Below are 25,400 nucleotides of genomic sequence, written 5' to 3' on the forward strand. Positions count from 1 at the left end.
CCACCGTTGAGTCGTTCCGTGCCAGGCTGGAGGCCTGCCCGCCTTAGCCCGGGACCTCAACTCCCCTACTTTGCACCTGAAGGGGCTATTTGGGGGTACTAGCAATGTAGATATATATGTTCGATAATACAACAGGATACATAAATATATAAAATCATTCACCCACCATAATCCTACATATTGCTCCCTGCTCAAAAACTCAAGTTTTGGTTGCCAACATGTTGATAAAAGCATGACTGTTCGTTTGCACTCTACACAGTTTGCATGTATATCATCAGGGAAAGGAAAAACAATCACATGCGGCATACGATTTCTTTACTCTCTAAGCAGAGGAGTGGTTCCAGCTGGTTTTTGACGTGTTTTTATGCGTTTTTGTCGGGCTTTCTACTTTGTCATGTTTTTTTCGCTATAAACCGGTTTGTAGAGACAAAAAAAAACATGACAAAGTAGAAAGCGCGACAAAAACGCATAAAAACACGTCAAAAACCAGCTGGAACCACTCCTCTGCTTACTAGAGAATATGATTTCTTGCCATGGGACTTTTAGCCAATCTGACAAAACTGACTGTCGACATTGATTTATACGCCACCCTTTCTGTCACAAGACAGTCTAGTACTAGGGGGAGGAACTGTTTCGCGAAAGAACCGGTTTTTTTTCTTCTGAAATACGCACCTAGAAATACAGAGACGGTTTATTTGAATATATGAAAATGTAAATGCACTAAATGTACTAAACTAGTATAATGGTATGCTAGCAAATATACTTAATGCCTTAAAGTATTAGCACTTTGAGGTCAGAAGACATAACATTGAATATCTGAACCCCAGATCTATTGTCCACACAGATAAAGATTATTCCGAAATTAGTCCCATTGAAAAAATGGACTATCCCCATTACGACATGTGCAAACTTCAAGGGGTATGTACAGGGGGTCCAATGATAGCCCAAATTTTGTGTTTTTTGTGCTTATAGATAGACCATCTCCATATTTTAAAATGCATATTTTACAAATTTGGTACTAATACCACCCCTTACTAGTACAACACATCCATACCTGTCCAGGACTGTTCTCTTACAACGAAAGTGACCAGGCCCTTACCTGAAGAAATGGTGCTCAACCAGGCTCAGTTTCTAGAAAACGCTTCACCTTTTATTTCTCTTATAAGCCTACTCACCAGATTATTGTAACGTTAATACTCTCTGTGGTGACATGTTTTTGGATCGCTAGGCAACTAATACGTTTGATTTGAGATACGGCCTAGATACAGGACACCTGGCGATTAATATTGTACACAAATACTGGAGGTTATAAGAAGATAAGCTTTTGGACCTCACGCAAAGGCCGAAATAGGTTGAATCTCCTTGATACCGTTAACTGGTTAGAAATATTAAACAATCAAAATTGAAATTCTTAATGAATACTTTGCTTACTGTGGGGGAAATAGAAAGAAACCTACCAAATAAATTACTCATTTACATAAACTTTGTCTTGACTTTGTCTTATCTTTGTTTCCTACTGGACTGTCTAACCTTTTGTCTTCACTTTATTTGCATGTCAATCCATATTGAAGTTTTCGCTTATATCACCAAAACGAACGGACACGGACCATGCACAAACTTTCGCAATATGTTTTGTACCATTTACATGTAGTGATATATGTTGATAGAGTTATAATTTGTTATAATAGAGTTATAATAATGTAATTTGTATCTCTGTTATTTTCTATCTGACCCTTACCTCTTTCCTCATGACCAAAATGAAAAGCGGCTTGCATGCCGATTTGAGCTTCTCATGAATAAACGAAGGTTCAAACATAAAACCTGGTGAAACAGAAACCTCGTCCTGTTACTGATGAAAAGCAGTGGATGCTATACCTGAAACGTCTGACCGTTTCCGAAATCTATCCAGTTTCCCAAGTAACTGTTAGGTTGCGTTTTTTATCACCTGGATGTTTGACCTTCAACTACGAAGAGATAATGTTTCTACGTGTGTGTGTGTGAGGATGATACGTGTAGTTCTGAACAGATTTGCGTGAGTGTACGTAGGTTTATGGCCATGTCTTAAGGAGAGTGAATACATTTTTAACCAGTCAGATCGTCTGCTAATGAGGGCTATCAATAAGATTCCTTTTCCATTGGGACTGGTTGTGAAAATGCAGGCTTAATCGATCAGTCTTAACCATTGTAGATAGACAAAGCAGTCAACCTCAATTGAAGTGAAGCATGATGATTTTTTTTCACTGAGCAAGTATCAGTTGTGCAATGGAGGTTTACTATGGTTCGCGTTTGTATGCACGAACACAGTGCCACCCTTATTCTTTTCGATATGCGTGTTGGGTTCTTTTCTGTGCAAAGGTTTGACACCTGATGCTAAAGCCCCTCTCTCACTGGACCCGCGGCACGCTGGCGGCGTCTCTGCGTCCTAAAGTGAATTTGTGTTACCCTTACTTTGTATGGGAATATCATTCAAAACGTACAGGTATGACCAAAAAGACAACAAAACAGACAAAGCTTAAAAAGATTCGTTTTTGTCGATGAAATTCGTTGAGTCCTTTGTCAATTCGATCGACCGCAGCGACGCCACCAGCGTGCCGTGGGCCCAGTGAGAGGCTCAACGCCGGAATCCCCTCCAAGCATGAATGCGTCCACCCTGCAGGTCTTCTGGGGGGCGCCGGCGTTTTGTTTTTTTTTTGGGGGGGGGGGGGGGAGAGCGCTGATTCACTATTTTCAAGATATCAGAGCCAGTTTCCTCTGCTAGGGAAATCGTATTACCGCCCGTAGAAATGCTGGAGCCACCCAGAAGGCCTGCAGAGGATGCACCGTATTCACGTTCCCATCCCCTTCCGGGCTCATGACAACGTCGCTACTGCTAAGGTCACATTCCAATCCGGGGCCCGACCGAACAGTCTTGAGGAACGAAAACATTCTCTCTAACTAAAATGATTTGTGTAAATGGTGGAAAGAATTTTCTATTTGCTTCCAAAAAGTACCGGCTACGTACAGACTTTCGCAAATATCACCCAAAAAAAACACACATTCCAGCATTGTAATTGCTTGGGCAAGGTTATATTTAATACAATGATGACGAAGAAAAGAACAAAAAATAGATAATTCCACACAAAATCAGTGTAACTCTAAATACTCTCATCTGTACATAGTCAATCACATTTTGTAACGCAGGAGCATATAAGACAATGCCTCCAGAACTTTTGACGCACATAAATCATATGTCACTGTCATACATACATTTTCCCATTAACTGTACGAAGTTTGTTATTGGGTAGCGAACCAGTGTACAATTAGTCTAATATATAAAGCCAATGCAGCCTTATAAAAAAACAATTTTCACTTCAAGTCTAACATCAGGACCAAATCGGTAGGCAGTGCATTTAAAAGCTGAATACTGTGAACACGACCTCATAATACAACATTCATTACACGCATTACATCCCTTTTAAATAAGAGTATTGTGAATCAACACATAGGCAACACAGTACAATGCAATACAACACAACACTGTACAATGAAATACTAATAGTTACATGCAAAACCTTCATGGTTTTAGATACATCATAGATGCAATTGATTAAATCAATGAACGAATGAATGAATGAATGAATGAATGAATAAAAGAATGAATGAATGTCTACTGATGTCACAATGGTCATCAGTAGACTATACGTGTGGGACATGGGATACCCCTGACAGGCTCGTTCACCTGCCCTCCGAGAGATTGTAAATATGAGTACGAAATGACAGCAATATGAGAATATAATTTATTCTATAAAACAGGATCGCTATGTACCACATGTTAAGTGTCATGGCATCCCCTTTGTAAATACTTCAGCTATGCAATGCTCTCCCAGGGGAGGAATAAAGTACAAGAAAGAAAGAATGTTTTTGAGTGAATTAATGAATGAATAAGTGGATGACTAACCAGAGGAATTATTTTAAGGGAGAGAAAGGTAGCTATATCTATTTGTGCTGATACGACAATGGGAAGTGTAAATATTTTACCATTTTGTACAAAGAGGCTACATACATCATGTAAACTAGATGATTTACATCGTCATATTCAGTAATCTCTCATACCGTAGGTACTTCAGGAATATGAGTGCATATTTCTTGATGAATAATCTTTGCTATCGTATTCAGCAACCAAAAATCTATTTATTTGTTTCTTTTTTTCAGCCTGCACTATTACTACACTGCATAAAGTAATTTATCTTAAACAATTAATAAATACCACACAAAACATTAAAGAGGCAAATAATCAAGACACCATTTGCTGATTTTTGATGCCCCACATTAGACACAGCATATATCATTTACAGAGTACACAATGACATTAAAGGCAAATAACAACAACAAACAAACAAACAAACAAAAAGCAATTAATCAAACAACTTGGATGGAAACAGATTGAAGGCGGTGCGTTTGGGTGGCCTTAGCGCTTACGAGGACTCAAGTACAAAGTACAAGGGACCGCCACAATTATGCTGACGATATATAACAACAGACACAGCCTATCCAACACATCAGCCAACAGCATGTAATCGGTCGGAAGCTCCTCGTCGTTACCGTTAGATTGCGACAGGAGTCTACCGACATTGACATTGAGTTCGTCCATACTATTTTGTAACTCAACAAGGCGATGTTCGTTTTTCATCGCTATTTGTAATTGTGCCCTAGGGGGTCCGAAAGCAATGGCAGTGGCAGCATTCTCCTCTAGCCTTGTAGGGCTGTCATTAGCAAGGCTCTTCCTTCTAAGGGACCGAGAAGACCTTCGCCCTTGGTTGAGAGATGTCTCTCCTTTGGTGGCCATCTTGCTAAGGTCTCCCATTAATAGTACTCTGGTGTATGAATTAAGAAATTGTATGTTAAAAGTGATAACTTCATCACGGTCTTATGATGTCCTCAAAATGCGGAACTGAATTGCCGGAAAAGTTAAACTCTTACAATGTACAGTTATTTGCAAGAGTAAACCACAGCATAAACGTTGATATAATCCTTTCCCGTTAAGGAACTACCTATACCTCTATTAAGATGTTAACACTAAAACGCTTCTCCCTATTCATTCATTCATTCACTGCATTTCAAGGCGCCGTCGAAAGAACGGCTTTAAGAAACTATACCCTGGCGCGTAATGGAGCGGTAAGACACAATATGCTAGGGCCTAGGAAAAAATGTCTTGATTCCAGTTACCCGGCAAGGGATATGAAATTTTCCATCTGACATCTGACTGATGAAAATTAGAAATATAATCCAAGTAATCAGGCAAGTTTTCTTACAGACTTTCTATATTTCACACTCTCTTAACAAATTACAGTTGTAGTAGAAATGGGAAGTAAACATTGTACTTTCTTCAGTTTATCAGTACACTTGTACTTGGTCTTGTATAATCTATATTTGCATAATTAAAACATCATCGCGGTGGTTTCACGTTCGCGGCGAAGACCTTAACGCGAAAACCGCAAACATGAAACGACATTTCTGCAATGCATGATTGTTGCGGGAAGCGATCAAACAAGACCTAGCCGGGACCGGGGATAGAATAGAATGAATATCAGGCTGGGTCTGCACAATATTACTGGTAGAATGACCCGTACGCGTGAAACGTACAAGGGAGATTTTAACAGATAAACTTCTTCGTACCTTGCCATGTAGCACAAGAAGAACCTCCTAGCACACGGCGACAGTTTCTCCTTCTTATTGTGAAGGATGACGATAAAGAGGGTGACCAGCATGAAGAGAGCCATCATCCCCATTGCCACGATGATCAGCAGAGCTGTGAAAATTAACGGTGGGTTACACTCTCGTCAATCGGCACATTATCATATTTGAACCTATAGCGTTTCTTTCTTCAGTACACAGTTTGTAAGCACGTCTTCAGACATAACTTAATAGCTTAAATGCTTTAAATCAATTAACTAATAGCTTGCAGAATAAGAATTATACATATGGCTTTGGGGTCGAAAATTATTTCCAGTGTAATAACTCAATGACAATACAATATCCATGGTGCAAAAATATTGGCCGTTTAAGAGTTATGATGGTATTAGATTTTCATTTAAAAAGATCCTATATCCCTTGTTGATTGTGATAGTCTGGGACTTTTCTGGTCTACTCACAAGAAATGCAACAGCCGTTCTTCAAACAAAAGGTACCATGCCTGTTGGATCCGTTGGCATGTGTGGTGGCCGACATCTTGAATAGTGACGTCACAGGGTCGCCATACTATTTTATTGGGAGGTTTTTTTTTGGGGTGCTAGCGTTCTCTCTATTTGTAACGAATCGGCACACAACTATCACACATTCAACTCAAATAAAAATCAATACCAATTCATACTTATAAAACAGACCCCGTAATCACTAAACTTACATAGCAAACCTGAAGTATATGTAGCACAAATCCCTAACTCTAGTTTTCACTTTCTTGTAAGATGGGGGTTGATCAACTTACCGATGAAAGGAATGATCCCCTTGACAGGCAGAAAACCTGTGACGACCACAAGCGACACCACCATGGAAAGCAGCACGGTGACACCGAACGAGATGCGGTCTCCCTTGTCTACAGGTAACATGAAGGTGATGACCATCAGGACCACCAGGATGACGCAGGGGGAGAGGGTCGTAGCGAAGTGGTAGCTGGGATCCCGCTCGAGACGGATGGTGAGACATGCTAGGTTGTTGTCAGTGGAGAGGGTGACTTCTCCGCTCCACTCCCCGCTGGACACCGGTGCGACGGTGCCGTTGCACGTCAGGAACTTGGGGTCGTCTGACCTCGTCCCGTTGGAGCATTCTTCATGGGCACAACCAGGTACAGTTGTGTGAGCGCAAGCATAATCTAACAGACGGAAACATGCACAAGATAGCGTTTACTCAAGCAACTGGATAGTTCTGTTGCTTGAACAAATGTTATCTCGTGTGTCTTATTACACTTACCTGGATGTCTAGCCTTCATTGACGTTGACGGAAACATGATTATTAACTGTAACAGCAAGTTCTATCTTACGAAGATGCAGATAATTGCCATCGTGTTCTTTTTGAGAAGTCGCACACAACGTGCTATCAAAACTCTGCACCAATATAGCTGTCTCTACATGATCCTTTACCCATATGACAACTCTCATAATTCAGCGTGGTGTCCTAAGATCACCATTTAAAAATGTGTCACCGAGGCCTTCCCAAGAATGTTTTAAACACCAAGATATCTGCATTTTGCACACATTGGGGATTTCTGATGCTGCATTAATAAATCTCTTTAGATTAACAGTTTTAACGCAGCAGTCTTAGGGTACTATATGGATTTATGAGACACTCGAGAGTAAACGTTACAGACGTTAACTGTCTTTTGTAAATCCATTGGCCCAAACTTCAATTCTTTCATTTAAGCAAATCATTTTCATACGAATTCAAATAACCCTACCTATGATGTGTTCGGATCCGGCGCTCCAGCAAATGGGACATGTGATGTTGTCCTTGGGAAACAGGAACGGGTCCAGATCACATGTGGTGGTTGTCAGTGTCTCTATGGGCCAGTGGATATCCCCGGTCGAGTCGAGTTCTATCACAGTCCTAGGGAACCCACCAGTGTACTGTTCATCGGCACTGCACATAAAAAAAGTTATCATTCAATTTTGTTGACTATTTGGACACCTTATCAATGATAATGGGTTTTTTGTACCCGTCAGAGATTACTCTTGCAATTGCAGCCTTTCTAGTGCTGAATTGATGCAGGCTTTACAGTCACACAATACATCACATAATACACATGGGCAGCAGATACATATCTAAAAAAGAAACATCGGATGAAATAGGTCTGGGCAAATAATAGTTAAAGAGCAGCATGAGGAGGGACATGTAGATAAATGCAGACAGAAAAAAATTTCAATGAACAATTAAATTAAAAAACAAACAATCGCATCAACATTTCACATAGTTTCCCTTGCTCATTCCTGTCGCAGGCCAAGTTCATGAGCAGTTTTGGTAACGATGATCAAATTTATTTTTGGGAAATACATATTTTGATACAGCAAGTAGGCTTATCAAAACTACATCCTGTTTCTAAATAAGCACTAGTAAATGTCCTACAGCTATGTGTTGATGAAACCTATATACTATATAGCACCGGAATTCGTAATTTGACACAGAAAAATAAAAGCTAACATACTTCCTCTTCAGTGTCAGGAGAGGTTTCCATGGCTGATCGTCTCCAAAGAACAGATGATCGACATTTCCGTTTTCTGCCATCTCCCAGAATAACCGCTTGTCCTGCCATATCTGTACATATGAAAAAGGTGGACAGTATTTGGAACATTAGCATTTCATGTACGATTCTTGTATGTAAAACTCGAAACATTTTTTAAACTACTCAAGTACGCATTGCGTCATATTTAGCTAATAAGATTTAGAACACATTTCGACTTCAGCATTCTATCGTTATATTATACTGCAGAAAATCTTATCTTTGGGCGCATCGTAGAGCATGCGTAAAGAACCTTTTTCTTTATTCGGATTTCGTGCAGTGATTGTGGATATGTTAACCTTTAAAACCCATTATCCAACCAAAGATTTAAAAGCAAGGGTGAATGCAACATATTACACTCTTAATTTAGCAATAACCATGATGTTTGAACAAGAAGCACACTTACAAATTCAGCTTTGATGGCAGACTTGATGATTTCAGCTTTCTCATCCTAAGTATATTTGAAAAAAATGAAATCAATTATCTAGACAAAAATATAAATATTATATATGATTATTCATCAATGGTCATCAAATGTATCTTTGATTTGTCAAAGAAAAAAAAAAGAATTATCCTAGATCCTTTCTACTGACCAGAGAGATTATGCCGTCGATATACGCTTGGAAGTAGATTGTTGCCCTCGAAGTGGGAGCCAGGGCCTTCTTGTACACTTCCTGGTCGAACAGTTCGTTTACCAGTTTCACCTCATGGTCCGCTGTAAAAAAAATATACTCTTGATAAATTATGATTGCCATAACTGCATTTTTATTACATAGAAGGCAATCACAAAACCCCTACACTATCACCATTACACGCGTAGAGGGCAGCCTTTTTTTTCAAATATCTTGTTTTGTTAACTAGATGCTAATGAAAAAAAACAGGTGAAGAAAAGTGTTCTTTAAGCAGAGGCTGGGTTTCGGCTTGATTTCAACGTCCATGACGTCTTTTTTAGGCGTTTTTGTCGTTTTTTTTATTGTCACGGTTTCTTTATGTCGCCAAACCCATAAAGAAAACAAAAATAAGCTGAAAACCAAACCTCTGCTTTGAGATTGCGCAAAAAGCGCCAAGAGGATCACATAAAAACGATACGTGTAGGGTGATATGTCAATTCTGAAGTTTCTTGTCGACATTTCAGCAACCTTACCAAAGCGTAATTTGAAGATAGACCGACCCTGAAGCCCCTGTCACACATAGCCGACCTTCTGCAGACCATTGTTTGTATACATGCAGATTGTAGTTAAAGGCATCCAGAGCATTTTATGAGGCTTGAAACATGAATAAAAAACTCCAAGTTCTAGTCATTCCTACATATAGTACGTTTCAGTAACACTATGCCATTACATATCGACATTAAAGGAGCAAAGATACGATGTTGTTGTGTGATGAGAATTGATAGAAAATCCAATCCCTCATAGACTGATCCTGACTGTCCATCACAATTAGCGGTTCGACCAATGAGAGAGTAACTGCATGTCCGTCAAATATTTGCATTTCTATGCTTTAATTTTGCATTTCTACGTTTTGACGTAGGTGGGCGGGGCTATGGTATCGGTCTATTTACACTAGGCGCGTGAAACTAAAAGATCACCATGTAGCTTTAAGTAATTTTTGTGCCACTTTTGATCACTTTTGATAAGAAATCCTAAGGCAAGCGTGGTAAACAGTAGCATTAGATGTCAGTTTCATAAAGATTGCAGCAACTAGAATATTTCCAGTTTTCAAGCCTCATAAAATGCTCTGGGTGCCTTTGATACTAAAAAAAAGTTATCATTGGAAGTTGGTTGACGAATTCAGTTGCCTACTAGTATCTAAAAGTCACCCACCATCTATGCAATTTAAAAAGTGACATTCGGAAAATTCATATTCTACTTGGATGTGATTAGAGGAGCAAAATGGAAATAGAATTCAAAGTTCAAATTTCAAAGTTCGGAAAGGATGGATTCCAGGCTGCTTCCAGGGAGTGGTCGGTACTAAAGTCATGGGAAGGTCCTGAATGTGTGAAATGTAGGATGAAAAACAAATCGACACACAAACACGCAAATGCAAAGATTGGAAGACACCGACATGCAGTACATACTTACATTCGCACTTGGGGGTAGCCGAAGACCATCGACCTTCTCCTGATGTCTGGTTGGCTATGCACTGGGCTTTGTTCGGCGGCGAGTTTTTCGGGAACTTGTAGCCCCTGTTGCAAGTGAAGGTGACCTTATCGTTATTCCAGTAGAACTTCTGGAAAGGCTTCCTCTTTCCGTTACTAGGTCTGTCGGGATCCTCACAGCCAATGACTGAAGAAGAAAGAAACGTTTTTAATAATATTTGGAAATCAGAAACACACAAAACCTTCCTTAGAATTCCTTATGTTACTTGCTTAGACTTAGATTCTCTTGCACCTGTTGATCTGTAACGTTGGGCTAAGCTAGATTGAATAGAAACTAATGATTACTTAATATGAGTTATTTTATCCTTCAATGGATAATTTTCACATTTCATCAATTATTGTATTGTTACCGTATTTTATCATTCACTATAAATATTATTCCCTGATTAGTCAAATCTAGCTCAATTATTTAACTTAGATGGGGCAAGAACGTTAACTTTACTCTCTAAGTTTTGTAAATTGATTCATAACGTTGGGTAACATAAATTCGGGATTTTTCCGATAATGGTTGACTGAAATCAATCTAGCAGAACAATAAACCATCCTTTTTTTCTATTATTATGTCAGTATCATGTACTATCTTTGCACTAATCATATATATGGTAGATTTTGTCTCTAGTCGTGCTGACACCATAATATTTCAATTTGAAACTACCGTCCGCCGCACGCACAATGACGGTGCTGTCGGACAGGGGTGCACATTAATTCGGGAGAGAAGATTCGTCTTGAATATCTTGCCGCTAATTACAATTTGTACAGCAGCTATTCGTTCCATCCTTGGCTTGAGGAGAGTGCTATGGATATAGACGTGTCCAAGTAAAAAAATACACGAAAAAACGGCCGTACCGCACACATCAGGCCTACGGGAACAACCCGTGTGTTGAGTCGGTAGCTATAGAACGTCAAAGTCGACATCCACCGTCATGGCAACGTGTACATTATTCATGGAAGGTTAGCCGGATGCCGTAGCATTGATAATACTACTGTGTCCATGTATTCCCTGTTGTGTTAGGAGCAAACTTTGAGGAAAATATCGTCCTCAGTCCACAATCACACGCAACATTTAGACAAAAAAGTGTTCCTCACAAACCTTTGTCGTCTGCTTGACAACAGGATTCTGGGTAATGATATGGCGGCGGGAAAATACACGTGCCGTAGGTTGTAGCAACAAAGAGGGGTTTTGATGATTGATCACACTTAGAGTCCAATTGCAGGTCAGCAATTTTAAGAAAATGAGTTGTCTTGTAAATGATTGTGTTTAGCAGGAAGCGGGTGTGACATTTGTCTTATAAACCAGCCGACAACGATGCAGTGTGATTCTCCCACGAAGCCCTCAGACTGTTCCAATAAGGGACGGAGAGTTTTTGTCCTCGTCGCCTTCTAATGCATGCTTATCGGAGCTTTTCAGACAGTGTTCTGAATACGTTAGTCTGTCAAGTTTGCATTTCTAGCGGTATTACTGATGTTGCATCTAGCACATATCCCTAAATACCCCGTTTTCGAAAAATCCCGAATTTAAGTACCCCACGAATTTATGTTACCCAACGTTAGATGTGCAAATAAAAAACTATAAAGAAAACTAACCGTCACACGGCACGACGTCACAGTTTTCCCATCCCTCTGCGGTGATGCACCAGGGCCGAGGTTCGGTGAGGCTGCGGCAGTAGTTCTCCTCCAGGTTCGCCCACGGGAAGAAGTCCAGCAGGGTGGAGTGGTCGCGGAAGTCCCACCCCACACAGGCGGCCCCGGAGATGCCGTGGTTCTCTACACCCCGGTAGTTGTCACCGTTCCCATGGAAACATGGCGTCTCTAGAAATAAGATAAGATTTGTAGTATTGTTAGTTAAGAATGGTATTGTATGACATTATGTTTTTGGAATTTAAGAGACTGCTTAAACAAGCTGCTCGATGGTTTGATTTTCTTGTAAATGTTTATAGAGTACATCAAAAAGTCATTTTTTTTATGTTTTGGAGAACCGTCTTCTTCTCGCCATGTTAGCGCTGGCCAGTCTTTAGCCAATTAGATGTTTCCCTCCTGTTTTTGGAGGGAAGTTACCAGCCAATCATTTGGCTTCTTGACCATAAGCGGCGTCGTGGTTGGCTAGTGACTGTAGGCAAGCGCTAACGCAGCAAATATGCACGCTAAGGCCGTTCCTTGATACACACAAGCAGTCGGCCTGTCATGAGAAAATATAGTATTAAATACTGAGATAGCAGTACGTTGATTTAGGTTAGATACCCAGGCAATAAGATACGCCAAAAATAGTAACTCAAGCAACTGGATAAAGTATTGAAACAGTCAGACGTTTCAGACAGCATCCGCTATCTTTCGTCAGTGAGTTTTGGTATAAAACCTAGTTCTGCCAGAGCTTTCCTTAGTCACTGACGAAAGATAGCGGATGCTGTCTGAAACGTCTGACTGTTTCAAAATTTTACCCAATTGCTTGAGTAAGTATTTTTGGCGTAAGATAGCAGTACTTGAATTACAGACAAAGTTTCAACCCACCACCATCGTTTGCCAGGGATGGTTTGACGTTATAGCAGTCTGTGTCAGGAAGAATACTGCAGGAGGGGAAGGACGACCAACTGGTTTCACCTTGACAGGTATACTTCACTTCTTCACACCAAGATCGACAGGGAAGAAGTTGCCAGCTGGAACTATAAAAAGACAATTGATGGATTATAATTATATACGAGTTTTATAGGATTTTACAATGTACAGAATATGGATAATGTGTATTATGCATAGACAACACATTGAGACCAGTAGACTGTTGAAACCTTTGCGACTACACCCTGATCAGAATATTCAGATGGTTTTGTTTATTCGTTTTCTACGTGTGGGTCAGAAACTCGCTGTGAAATAAACATGATGCCTAACAGGTTTCTATCGGTTTAACAAACCAACCTTGTAATAAATGATACTACGTAGTACATATATCCAAAACATTTACAATGAATATGCAATCATAGCTCAGATGATTATAAAATCACAGGTAAAATTGATGGTTTCGGTCGCGGGCTTTTGTTATTACCCCAAACTATGCTACAGTCACAATTGAAAAAAGGGCCCCGCATGGTAGTAAGATGTTTTTGTTTTTTTGGCGACGCCTCAGGGGCGAGCCTAATAGTATACTTTACGCCCGATTTGTAAGAATTCCCAGAATTGTACAGGCATGCCTGGAATGTGTTTGTGCATAGTTGCAACATATGAGTATTCCCTGGGGAATTTGTTTTGAAGTGGCCTGTCCCTCTGTTGAATTGGAAGTAACGGGGTTGGCAAATAGTTTGATGGAATGTTTTGTCATGGATTTTCAAAATGTATGTCTTTGATGTAATCGGGTAGTAATTACGGTTGTTTATTGTATCGTTTATTGTAATGATCTATACATGTTTATATAAAGATGTTTTGTTTGTAACAAGGGCGAATAATATGTTGCACATATTTTTGGTTGATTAGATGCAATTAGAATGAATGAAAATACGGATAGCTTGATGTTTTAAAAAACTTTTGTTGTTTGAATGAGTGACTCGACTCATTTGCAAGTATATGTCATCCGTTTTGAGATAGTTTTAATGATCTACGTTTCGAAGAAAAAGGACAGCCATAGTGTGGTTATATTTTTATTCTAATAACACAATAAAAACATATCAATTTGTTTTGAAGCAATGTTGAATATTCCACCCCTTAAGACCCGGCACAGATACGGACATGTCAATGTTTTACGAGATAGAATCGATAACCGTAATATGGATGAAATAGGGGACTCTTATGTTGATCTGTACATCGTTCCAAATGCAGATAAAATATGAAATAACAGATAACTGGGTGAAACTTTACTACATAGTATTTGTTTTGGATTAACAAGTTAGTTGCCGTAGTGGGTCGGCATTGCACTTTAGGGAGACTTTGGGTATACACATGGAAACACTACAATGATATAGACGAAAGATATCATTGGGTACAGCTAGAGTTAAGAGGTGCTCAATTTTTTTGCTAGTATCGTACTTGCGTCATTCGTATCAAAGTGCATCCATGATCTTTTGATCAAACTGTAAGTTCTAAGTATCATAATGTTATACAAGATAGAAACGTGAACAGTAATACGAATACAATTGGGGCTCCTACATTGTCCTGTACATCGTTACAACGTCAGATGGAATACAAAATATATAACACAAAGTTGGGTGAAACTTCACTATTTCTTTTGTATTACCAAATTTGCTGTCTTAATGGTTCGGCATTGTATTTCAGGGTGGTTTTGGGTATACACAAGGATACAACACAATGATATATGCAAAAGATATAATTATGTACAGTGACAGTGTCAGCAGGTGCGCGGTTTTGAGGCACAACCAGATGCAGAACGTCTTGAGGAGACACTTGCATGGCTTGATATGGAATGAAGGGGTGGGGGTGTTGATTTGTGGTGTTAGGCATGGTAAGGGGAACTTGCTATTTGAGGCACAGAAAATTGCTGTCGCTATTGATGTTTTACATGTAGATATGTTATCCTGTTTCTGACAAGAGAGAACATTATGTTACATTCCCTTTTTGCTGATAAGACTAAACTCAAGTGTTTGAAAAGCCTCCATGTAATTTGTCCTCCTGGTACGTTGCCCGGGCTGGTTGCTCCAGCCTTTCTTCATCCTCCCATCCGTATCATCTCATAACTCCTGAAAACAAAGCTGATGAATTACTCTCAACTTTGGTTGTACAGCAGTTTCATACATTACATGCAACTAATTATTGGTTGTCATAATGTGTAAGGGATTAATATTCCTATGATATTCGGTGGAAAATGGAAGATGGCACATGTCTGTTTGATACTCTCTACGGTTACGATGTTCAACTCTACACTTGAAAGTATTTCCGATCCAAAAGCTAGAGACGTCCTTTATACTGGACATGTAGAGTATTCATTTGTCTGCTAGAAGTTTCTCATTATACGTGGTCTTATCGACTAACACAAATACATAAACAAAATTTCTGCAACTTTGATTTAAAGTCAATGCACATTCATTCATTCACTCACTCACTCACTCACTCACTCACTCACTCACATTAATGGGCAACTAAACTGTTCGGAAAATCTGTAACTCAGGGATATTTGCTTAACAGAATATTTATGAATTTGTAACTTTGCAAGAAATATTGCAATGTCGAAAAGATTACGGTACTTATCATCTCTCTCCACACCTACTTAGAAGTTTGCACAAATCAAACGACTGGCCACAAAACCATTTCTGGGTAAGTTAAATCTAACACGGTAAAATGTAAACGAACTCATGATCAGGTATATGGCTAGCCAGGGGTGCTATATTTCCAAGTCAGTTTTCCATCAGGCAGTGTGCATGACATATAGAGGACATGTCGTTTGTAACCACTGTGTTCGACGATAGAATAAATGAACAAGTACTCGGCGAAGATAATTACTCCACGAAATATCGGGATGATCAACCATAGAAACGGCAGAGTCTATGTGTACAGAAACATATGCGCCGTGCAACAGGTTCAGACCTAAAACTTTACTGACCTTCAGACCGCTATCTGAATCTCCGTCAGAGGGAAGGCGTGGTGTCGTTTCAACTTCCTGGCCTTTTCCTCGGCTCCGGAAGGGCGGAGATCCATGGTGCCGGAGGTGCCAGCTTTGTGGTCTATTCTTCGCTTTCTTGAGTACCGAAGCTGCTAAGCCTTCCCCTTTCTGTTATTGGTTGAATGTAGCCCATGAAATGACGAGGAATTTGGAATAATGGATCAAACTTCTTTACACACATTTGCAACCCTAACTGCGCCTGCGAATGAAACCCTCCATGGCCAAACTCCCCCGGCAAATGTTCTCCCTATAGCCGGCGCGGTTAGTCTGATAGAGACTATCCTAATAGCTTGCTTGCTTGTTTGTTTGACTGTCGTTGTCCAGTCGCATACTGGTTCCGCCTTGCCGTGGTCGGTTGGTTACGCGTTGTTGTCGGTTACGCCCTGCTGTTGGCATTGGTTGCGCCCTGTTGTCGCTTACGCCCTGCTGTCGGTGATTGGTTACCCCATCTCTCGGTTACGCCCAGCTGTCGGCGGTTGGTTGCGCCCTGCTGTGGGCGGTCTAGAATTAGCATGTCCCGCCCTGAGATCCGGAGGGAATACTAGAATCCCATCAGCTGGATGCCAGATGTCAACACAAAGAACGACCCCTTTAGCCATGTTAGCCGGGCAGAGAAACACATGTTCCGCCTTTTAACTTAGGGTATAACTGTCTGTAGTAACTTTTCCTTGGGGGTATGTTGACGTGTCCTGGAGCCGAAAAATTTACTGGCCTGTGCAGGTACTTGAATCAGTCTGGCAGGCTATATAGGATTGCTTTCTTTTTTCATACGTACCCCTAACCTGTTTTTGTTGTGTTTGCATGTGTATGTCTGTGTTTCCACATGCTAACTAGTACACATTTTGGGCAGCATAACTCAAGTCAAGACATGCAAGAAGCTACGGATAAAACACGTTGAAATTATTATCTCCATGCCGAAAATGGGGATATAACGTTACATGTAACGTTACATTGTAGTTATTGGCCTGTCTGCTTGTGTGTCTGTTTGTGTTTCCGATTTCTGTAATCAGCATAACTGAAGAATTTCTGGATGGATTATGATAATATCTGGCATGTAGGTAGGTGTTGGGATGACGTATGTCAAGGTCAATTTTGGACCGCCTTGTATGGGACCTTGGTACTGCAGCAGAACGTTTTTTTGTATCATTTCACCTGGGCGTGCCATGGTCTTGATTTTTGGTGGCAGTTATCTTGTAATGTAAGTAGGAAGTGTTGTAGGTCTGGGCCCCCTAGCAGCTTGCTCTGGAACTACGTTTTTGTCAAAATCTTCCAAGGAGAATACTAGGTAACTGAAGAAAGGAACGACGAATTTCCATGATATGTAGTATGCAGGCAGCTTAGCCAGAGATGTACATGATGAAGGATAAATTATGCAATTAGGGACGGAATTTGCATAAGTAATGAGGGAAATCTATATTTGCAGTGTTTTCTATTAAAGGATTCAAGTACATGTAGCAATTGTAGTTTATGTCGCCGAAGTTAAAATAACGTCGAGTACTTCCACACTGTCCACAAAACTCCGGGGTACCAGGTATACACAAGTATATACTAGCTTTGACTAAACTAAAACTATGCATATGGAGGTCTCCATTCCAGTTCAGCTTCTTCCAGCAACAACGGATTTTAATATTACCTTTATCATAATGCAGCTTTAAAGAAACTTTGCCAAAATAACTTGCGTTGTAAACAGATTAATCATGAATCCATTACATCCGGGGGCAGCTAGCGGCCCCGGAATCTAACCGGGAAACATAAAATAGGAAAGCCTTGTGCTCTGGATACAAAACTTGGTTTTAGTACTAATCACAACATATAACAAGAGTCCGTAAGTTACAAATCTCCATGAAGTAATCCTCATTTGCATGATTGATATCTATCTTTATTCCTCCCTATCTCAGTTACGTATGCCACATGTCTGAGATTCCTATCTACACAGTGCTACAATGACATGAAATGCAATGGGTTATAAACTTTCCTTATATATTATGCAAATTAGCGTCTGTTTCGTATGATCTATATTTCATTGTCTAAATCATCGCTCAAGCTATCTACCTACCAAACATCATGGCGATCCGTCGACCTCTTTTGGGGTTATGCTATTTCAAAGTCTGAAACAAAATCGGTCCCCGAACAGACACTCATCTGCTTGGAGATACTAGTAAACTGAAACTATGCACCATTCCACAACTCTATAGAATAGGGGTGTTTCTGAAATATTGCACTTAGTTCAATATAAAGACTGCTACGGCAAATCAAACACAACGTGCATTATCACGCGATCACGGGCATACTAGCAATACAACGAATAGAATCCTGACTTTTAGCTGCGGATACATTGAAACAACTGCCCACCATCTACTGCACAGTAAGGAAAACAGCTGGTTCGTAAGGAAAACACCAGACGTCTGCCTGAAGTTCTTACTGCTGCCGCGCGATCCTCAACAATAAGGACAAATCCAAATGCCTAATAATATAGGGGTGCTTTAGAATATTACATTAACCATAAGAACAGCTACGGCAAAATGAAAAGACGTGCATCATCACGGGCATATCTGCAGACGACGTGCCAAATTACACGCCGATACAACTTAGGGAACCATGTTAACTTTTGACAATTGCAGAACATCTTTATGACAAACAGAACATGGTAGTTGGTACAGTGGAGACCGACCGTCGTCCTGGTGATTTTACGCGCATCTAAAAAACAGACAAATCAGGCAAGGCAATTGCAGGACTTATGATGAATTTCGGATATGAGATAGACTCATGTAAACCAGAATACAACTATTTGTCATCAACAAACATCCATTAAAAGTAACCTTTCCGCCGTCGCAATGGCAATGCGTTTTCATTGCCACTCTTGTTTGTACTTTCGGGCGTGAGCTTTATGCGGCCCCGTGGGACACCTTGCAGCTACCGGGATTTTTTGGGGCTCAGACGGGCCCCGGTTTGTTTTTAACTTAACTCGGACTTAAAATCAAGCTGGGACCTGGTAACAAATTGACGCCGTAACTTAATCGTGAGAACACCGAGAGGTATACCCTAATGCATTCGGCAGTTCACCGGGACAAATATGTGGTTCCGAACATATGTCACGAAAGCATAATGGATTTTACAATCACAGCATCATCTACTGTTTTAGCATGTGTCACCTTTGGTTGCGGGGATGCCTCTTTGGTAGACTGCGCTTTTGTCACTAACCACATCTGGTTCAAATTAGCTGGAACTAGTTCGTGGCCGGGTAGGACACCTCTGGACAAGTAATACCAAAGACTTCATAAAAATGGTACATACTTCTGAAACAGTATGGAAGTTAAACACACTCCACTGCCAGTGGAAAACCCCCTGCTGCAGTGATTGCACCTTAGTGTGGCCCAGGGCTATAAAACGGGGATGGGCGCCACCCTATACACCTTATGGTGTGGGAGGATTTTAAGTAACTAACCTTTGGTTGCAGTTCGGCAGCAGGACAGAGCAGATGAACGATTTGACCTGTGGATGGCAGTTTGACAACGAGAGCTTCTTGAGGTCATCAAACTCCGCGGCGTTCTCGATCTCCGTGACGTTGTTGTGATGAAGCGGGTTGGGTAGCGTCATCATAGGGTAGCCCAAACCTTTGCACAAGGTAAAGGCAGGTGGTATCGCTTGGCAGTCTGTAGGATGAGATTAAAATATTTCTCAACTTTCAAACATTAGACAATTCAATAGGGGATATATATGCTTTATGTTTTTATCAGTTGATCTGCTTTGCTTGGCAACCACCATCATTCAATTATCAGCGTCAGCATCAAAATTATCCTCATGTCATAATTCATAATTAAACATTAAAAATGCAACATTTGCAAGCAAATACAGTATTTGTCACTCCATCCGTGGTATGGAGTGAAATATAAGAATCACTACCAACTTGCGCTGCGTGGTTTCAATAACCTGTTGTTCCAGAGTTTTGGAATGGAGCCTTTTATTTATGTTACGTAAGTTTCAGTTTTATGCTGGCAGAAACGTTATGTACTAGACGTTCCCTGATAATATCATAATATTATCTTCCAAAGTGAATACAAGACATGTATCGCGATATCTGGTCTGGTGGCAGTGCAGATCACAGCAGGTTTTATAACAAAGTTATAAGAGGCAAAAAAAGCGGCCTATATATCTATAGTTGTGAGAGATATACTTAGTTCTATAGCCTTTCTTAGGCCGAAGGGGTAGCGGGCTATTATACACCGTGCCTAGGGCACTGTATCGGAAGGCGGAGCCCAACCCTCTCCTTCCACCGCTGTTTACTTCCCCAACCAAAGTTGGGTACTCATTTGTACACCTTGGTGGAACCGGGAAGGTCGTGTAAAGTGCCTTATCAAAAGGTACAACATCGGTTGCAAGTCAAAGAATTTGAACTCGTGGACTTCAGGGATTCTGGCAAATAGTCGTTACGGTAATACAATGGCCGCACGACACAAATAGTTGTACACAAATGTATTACTAGCATCTTGCACCCACCGCAGCTGGCTTCGTCACTCCTGTCCCTGCAGTTCGCCACGCCGTCGCAACGCTCCCACGACTTGATACATTTCGTACCGCTCGCACACCGGAACTGGCCCACAGTGCAGTTCGCGTACACTGTGATAAACAGAACTCCGTGAATACTTTCATCATGTTGGTGAATGACCGAATTACAAAGTTCACAACCAAGGAATAAGACAACAGCTGACGTTTCGATGACCGTTTGCCTTCCTCATCAGGGCAATAACAACTGATTCGCTTTGCACTGCAGCTAGGTGTTACTGCTAACTATATGTGGTTCACAAAGTTTTGACACACACATGAAAGATGACAAACAGTCATCGAAACGTCGGATGATATGTCACTACTTTGTGATGAATATGGAACCTTGATATTCTCTGATAAACAGAGTTTTCGAGTTTTAACCAGTCAAATCAATCAATCAATTAACGATCAGTTCATCAATTTTCATTTGAATAATTCTGGTGATACATTTGTAGCATATTCCACAAAGTGGAGAATTCAAATTACCATACAAAGAAGCCCAATACAGATTGAATATATTGTGATTACAAAATGGAAAAAAAAACTACACAGAAACTTCTAAAATTTCGCACATTGCAGTGTTTCATGAATAAAAAACACATCTGTCAAAATTGGCAAATATCTTGTGTTGGCACATACATAACAATGAAATGGTAACATGAATTTCAAATCATGCTTTCTTAAATATCGAGTTCTTTCAGTTTAAAATTCGAAAGTAGAAAATTAAAAGTAGATTTTCATCAAACAAGGCTGTTGCTGTTGCTTTTGCTATTTTTCTTATTTGTACTTTGACATAGTACTAGGGGTGATCAATAAATTCTCAGCCTCATCCTGAAATACGGTACAAAACAGCACGACTATACAGTATGAAGCCTTTATCGATACACGCCAAATTTCAAAGCACTGTGACTGTGAGCACTAGTTTTAAGTCGAGGATCTTTTGAAACTCAGTAGCGGCAAGGAAAACAAGGGTGAACTGTGATCAGAGCTGCGGGGTCGTGTTCCTCGTGCCAGGAAAAATCTACGAAGACGTTGCCAAATTGTTTCATGATGATTCCCTTCGTATTTCATTTATGGTATATGACTTTCAGCAAAGCAATATTAATTTCACCAACACACCTCAGGTCGCAGCTCAATTACTCAATGGCATGTTTTTTTTTTTTAAATTCCCTCTAACCTAGTGTTACTGAGTGTCACCTCCAAAGAAATGCCCACAATGATTTGAAATCTTTGGTAATAATAAAAGGTTTCATACTATATGACTGTGCTACAAAATTGGAGCTAAGCACCTTTTGGGATGAGGTGGAGTTCTTTAAAAGCATCCCTCGTGTTACAGATGTTCCTTATAGTTAACTGTACCTTTATCTACTGCGGAGTACGTGGCTTGGAATCCAGTGTATGTCTCCACTGAGTCAGAGATGAACTGGACCGTGAGTAAACTACCTGTTGACATCACTGGTGAAGGGATAGTATTACCCGTGTACTGTTCTGTAAACGCAAAAAAAATGAAATTGTGAGAATATAAACTTTACCATACTATCATCGTACTTTTAAAGTAACCACAGAATAACAATTTAATATACCTTCTGTGTAAAGTTTTGATTGAGTTTTAAATAGATCATTCCCAGATGAAGCAATGTAGAGTATTGTGTTGAATAATTTTGATGCTATCCCGCCACAAGGTGTCCCAAACGTATGCATAAGACCAACATGTACAACGTGTCTCTAAAAAGAGTGTGGGGTGATTTTGATAGCAAAATTGGGCCAGGGCATCTTGTATTCTTTAACTTTGATACACTTACTACAATTTGCTTTAAAATCCCATCACCTTTTGTTGGCATTTATTGATGGCCAATGGCGTCTACGCTTGAAATACTGCGTGCACATATGCGTTACTCCACAATTTTACAAGAAGAAGAACATTATTGTGCGATAATTGTAACTGGTACAATGTATGGCAACTTATGCACATGAGAGTTGAAATATTGCTGAGTGTTGACAAATATGATAATTAAATCTAATCTATCTATGACTAACGATAACAATAATCTATGGAATAATGTACATACTAACGCTCTAGAATACAGTATGTTGGTAACAGTATGCTGTGTCAGGAATGTATGATATTGCCTCGTTTTTGCACTGCGTTATATACAAATTTGCCTACATAGGTGGATATATGAACAGCTAGGGCATGATAGTATCGTATTGAATATCTCTGTCCTGGTAGGTGGTAATATTGTGTCGGACGTACATACAATAGATTGTAACAATTTTTGCCGGTCATCAGCATAAGTTGGACAGTCCATAATGAACAGAAATTCGTTCTCAATATCATTATGGCATGTTGGACACAGTCTCTCTTTACACAGTGGCATTTGATGAAAGAGAAGCGCATAAAAAGTAATTGAAAATGTATGCAGCGCCCATTGTCTTTTTCAAAACATTTCTTATTTGTCAGAGGGTGTGTATTAGATACGCACGATGGACGCCATTATATCGGGCGTTATTACTCAGGTGTTATTATAGATGAATGGTTTTAGTAATAGTGACATCTGAAGGATCCTGTATATGATAATATCAGCGCCAGTACTGAATAATAGATGGCAATCAAGCTAAGTACCACGTATACGGGCGTATTAATATACAATGCAATCACCAGTGTGTGAACATTTGCTGCCATAACTGCGCCATTTCTAATTTCATAGTTGGAAGCATTTTACCTTGTAATTGTGTATACAAACATATCTGGTCAGGAATTGTCTCTATGTTAGTGTAATTCCCTTATAGTTAACAATCAAAAAAAAAGACGGAAAACTTATCTATACATATAGCTTACAGGATTGTACAGCTCAATTGTCCTAGGTTAGGAATAGTACAGAGAAGAAATTTCACTCTACTGCTTGAACATTATATACTGCTTTACCCTGTGGCTGCATCACATAATAAGATTGATATTTTTTGTTCAGTATTTCATCCTCTTGAAGCCTGAATAGATATCACTGGTAATCTCTACAGGGGACACGGTTGTATTTTCCCTTTTTTTGCCGATTATTGCAATTATATGTATATTCAAATAAGGCTAGGTCATTCTTTTGGTTTAAGAATATAGCAAGACCTTGTGGGAATGCAACAAAACTGTCAGACGACGGTAGTTTGCATTCTTACGCTCAACAACGGTGGAGAGATGAGGTCCTCGCAATGAATTACTCATTGAGTTCTTCGGCCTTGCCCTTTCGTTCAAGCATAAGCCACCTCACCCTACCCCACCACTTTCCCTTCCAACATGTACAATAAGGTCTCGCGACTTGGGGTTAATTTTGTGGCAGTATTAAAGGTAGTTTTCATGGGCACTAAAACTGTATACATATCAAATACAGATACACTATTGTATTTTCATACTCGATCATGTTATATACACATATTTCGAAAATCTGATACGTATAAAAGGTTTACTGGTATGAAGACCATATAATGTATAGAGTTTAACATTTTGTACTAATATACCATGCAAGTTTGACATTCAAATTTACATCTTTATACAATTCTTCGTTTTGAAATTCATCTGGTAAGAATCTAAGACACTAAACATAGAAGTATGAAATTTGAATGGGATCTTTATCAATATGTCGATACGCTATTTGAATTAGCCTCCTACCTATTTGAAACCGTTTGTCGGTGGTGTCTCCGTCGAAAACGTACACGAAGTCGTAGTCTTCTTCCACGTCAAACGCCGTGAACGTGAGGCTGACTACTTTGGGAAGAGTGACTTCTATCACGTACACACACTGCTGGTCCTCGGGATAGTTGTTGGGGTGGTTCGGGCTGGCAAACGTACCGCCCGTTCCATTCAGACGTGCTCGTCCGCAGGACTGGGATATGGTGGACGATGGATTGGCTGAAATTATCAAATTCATATTTGTCAAAATGTTTTCTTTTAATAGTACAGTGAGCGTGTGTGTGTGTATCCGTGTGTGTGTGTGTCTGCCTGTGTGTGTGTGAGTGTGTGTGTGTGTGTATGTGTGATTGCGTGTGTGTAAATTTGTGTGTGTGCGTGCGTGTGTGTGTGTGTGTGTGTGTGTGTGTGTGTGTGTGTGTGTGTGTGTGTGTGTGTGTGTGTGTGTGTGTTTCAAATAACATGTAAATGTACATCTGACGACGATGGCAATTTTAAGTAGAAAACCATTCACCAGAAGTACACAATACACAAATTAGGAAAAGAAAGCTGAATCACTTCATCAATAAACATATCTGACAGTTCATGTTATCATAACGGTATCATGCAACAAGCTTGGCTTTACTAATGTCTTTTTGGAAAAAAAATCCTTAATCATATTTTTTACACAAGTAGCACTATAAACATTCTCAAATGGCTTAAAATCAACCGTTTACAGCTCGTACGAATCGTACCCATTTTATTACTGCTCGTTGACAACAGCAAAGTTTACATCAACACAACCGTTTCAGTGTAAAAAAACAATAATTGAAACAACAATTCGTAAAAAAACCGTACCTGTTTGACTGAAGACACTGACGGCTAGAATGCAACAAGTCAGGCCAGCAACACACAGACGAACCCCCATCATGATGAACTCGATACACATTAGTAGAACACCACCACGCTATATCAAATAACTGTGTATCCTGATAGTGTATGGACATTTCCTAAGACATTATCGAGGAGGATATGATTTCGACACCGTATGACGTACGTCAGTGAGGAAGGGAATTTTGCACTTTAATGGATTGACGTCAGTAGGTGTGAACAATCTCTGTTAGGACACATTCGAGTGAACAGAAGCATCGTATGGTTTATGCATCATCTAGAATTATGATGGCTATCCGTATTTCCA

The 25,400-nt window shown here is 40.0% G+C and overlaps 1 protein-coding gene across 1 annotated transcript; it reads right to left on the minus strand.

Annotated features, from left to right (window-relative positions):
* Positions 1 to 6,428: 6,428 nt before the first annotated feature.
* On the minus strand, positions 6,429 to 24,464 carry LOC136422578 (uncharacterized). The gene is made up of 12 exons (XM_066410414.1): positions 24,206 to 24,464; positions 21,907 to 22,035; positions 20,500 to 20,619; positions 19,448 to 19,655; positions 12,912 to 13,063; positions 11,991 to 12,215; positions 10,330 to 10,533; positions 8,842 to 8,963; positions 8,655 to 8,699; positions 8,174 to 8,283; positions 7,430 to 7,611; positions 6,429 to 6,847 (listed from the first exon to the last, which is right to left on the minus strand). Exons 1-12 carry the CDS (start codon positions 24,462 to 24,464, stop codon positions 6,429 to 6,431), a joined length of 2,175 nt encoding a protein of 724 aa, XP_066266511.1.
* Positions 24,465 to 25,400: the final 936 nt, after the last annotated feature.

This window comes from Branchiostoma lanceolatum, chromosome 1 (genome assembly GCF_035083965.1).
Source record: "Branchiostoma lanceolatum isolate klBraLanc5 chromosome 1, klBraLanc5.hap2, whole genome shotgun sequence".
Lineage (NCBI taxonomy): Eukaryota > Metazoa > Chordata > Leptocardii > Amphioxiformes > Branchiostomatidae > Branchiostoma > Branchiostoma lanceolatum.

Coding starts and splice junctions, on each gene's coding strand:
- LOC136422578 (XM_066410414.1), bottom strand. CDS start 24,464: ATGAATTTGATAATTTCAGCCAATCCATCGTCCACCATATCCCAGTCC. Junction 8,964..10,329: donor GGCTACCCCCAAGTGCGAAT/GTAAGTATGTAC, acceptor TTTTTTTTACAG/CGGACCATGAGGTGAAACTG. Junction 8,700..8,841: donor TCGACGGCATAATCTCTCTG/GTCAGTAGAAAG, acceptor AAATATACTTAG/GATGAGAAAGCTGAAATCAT.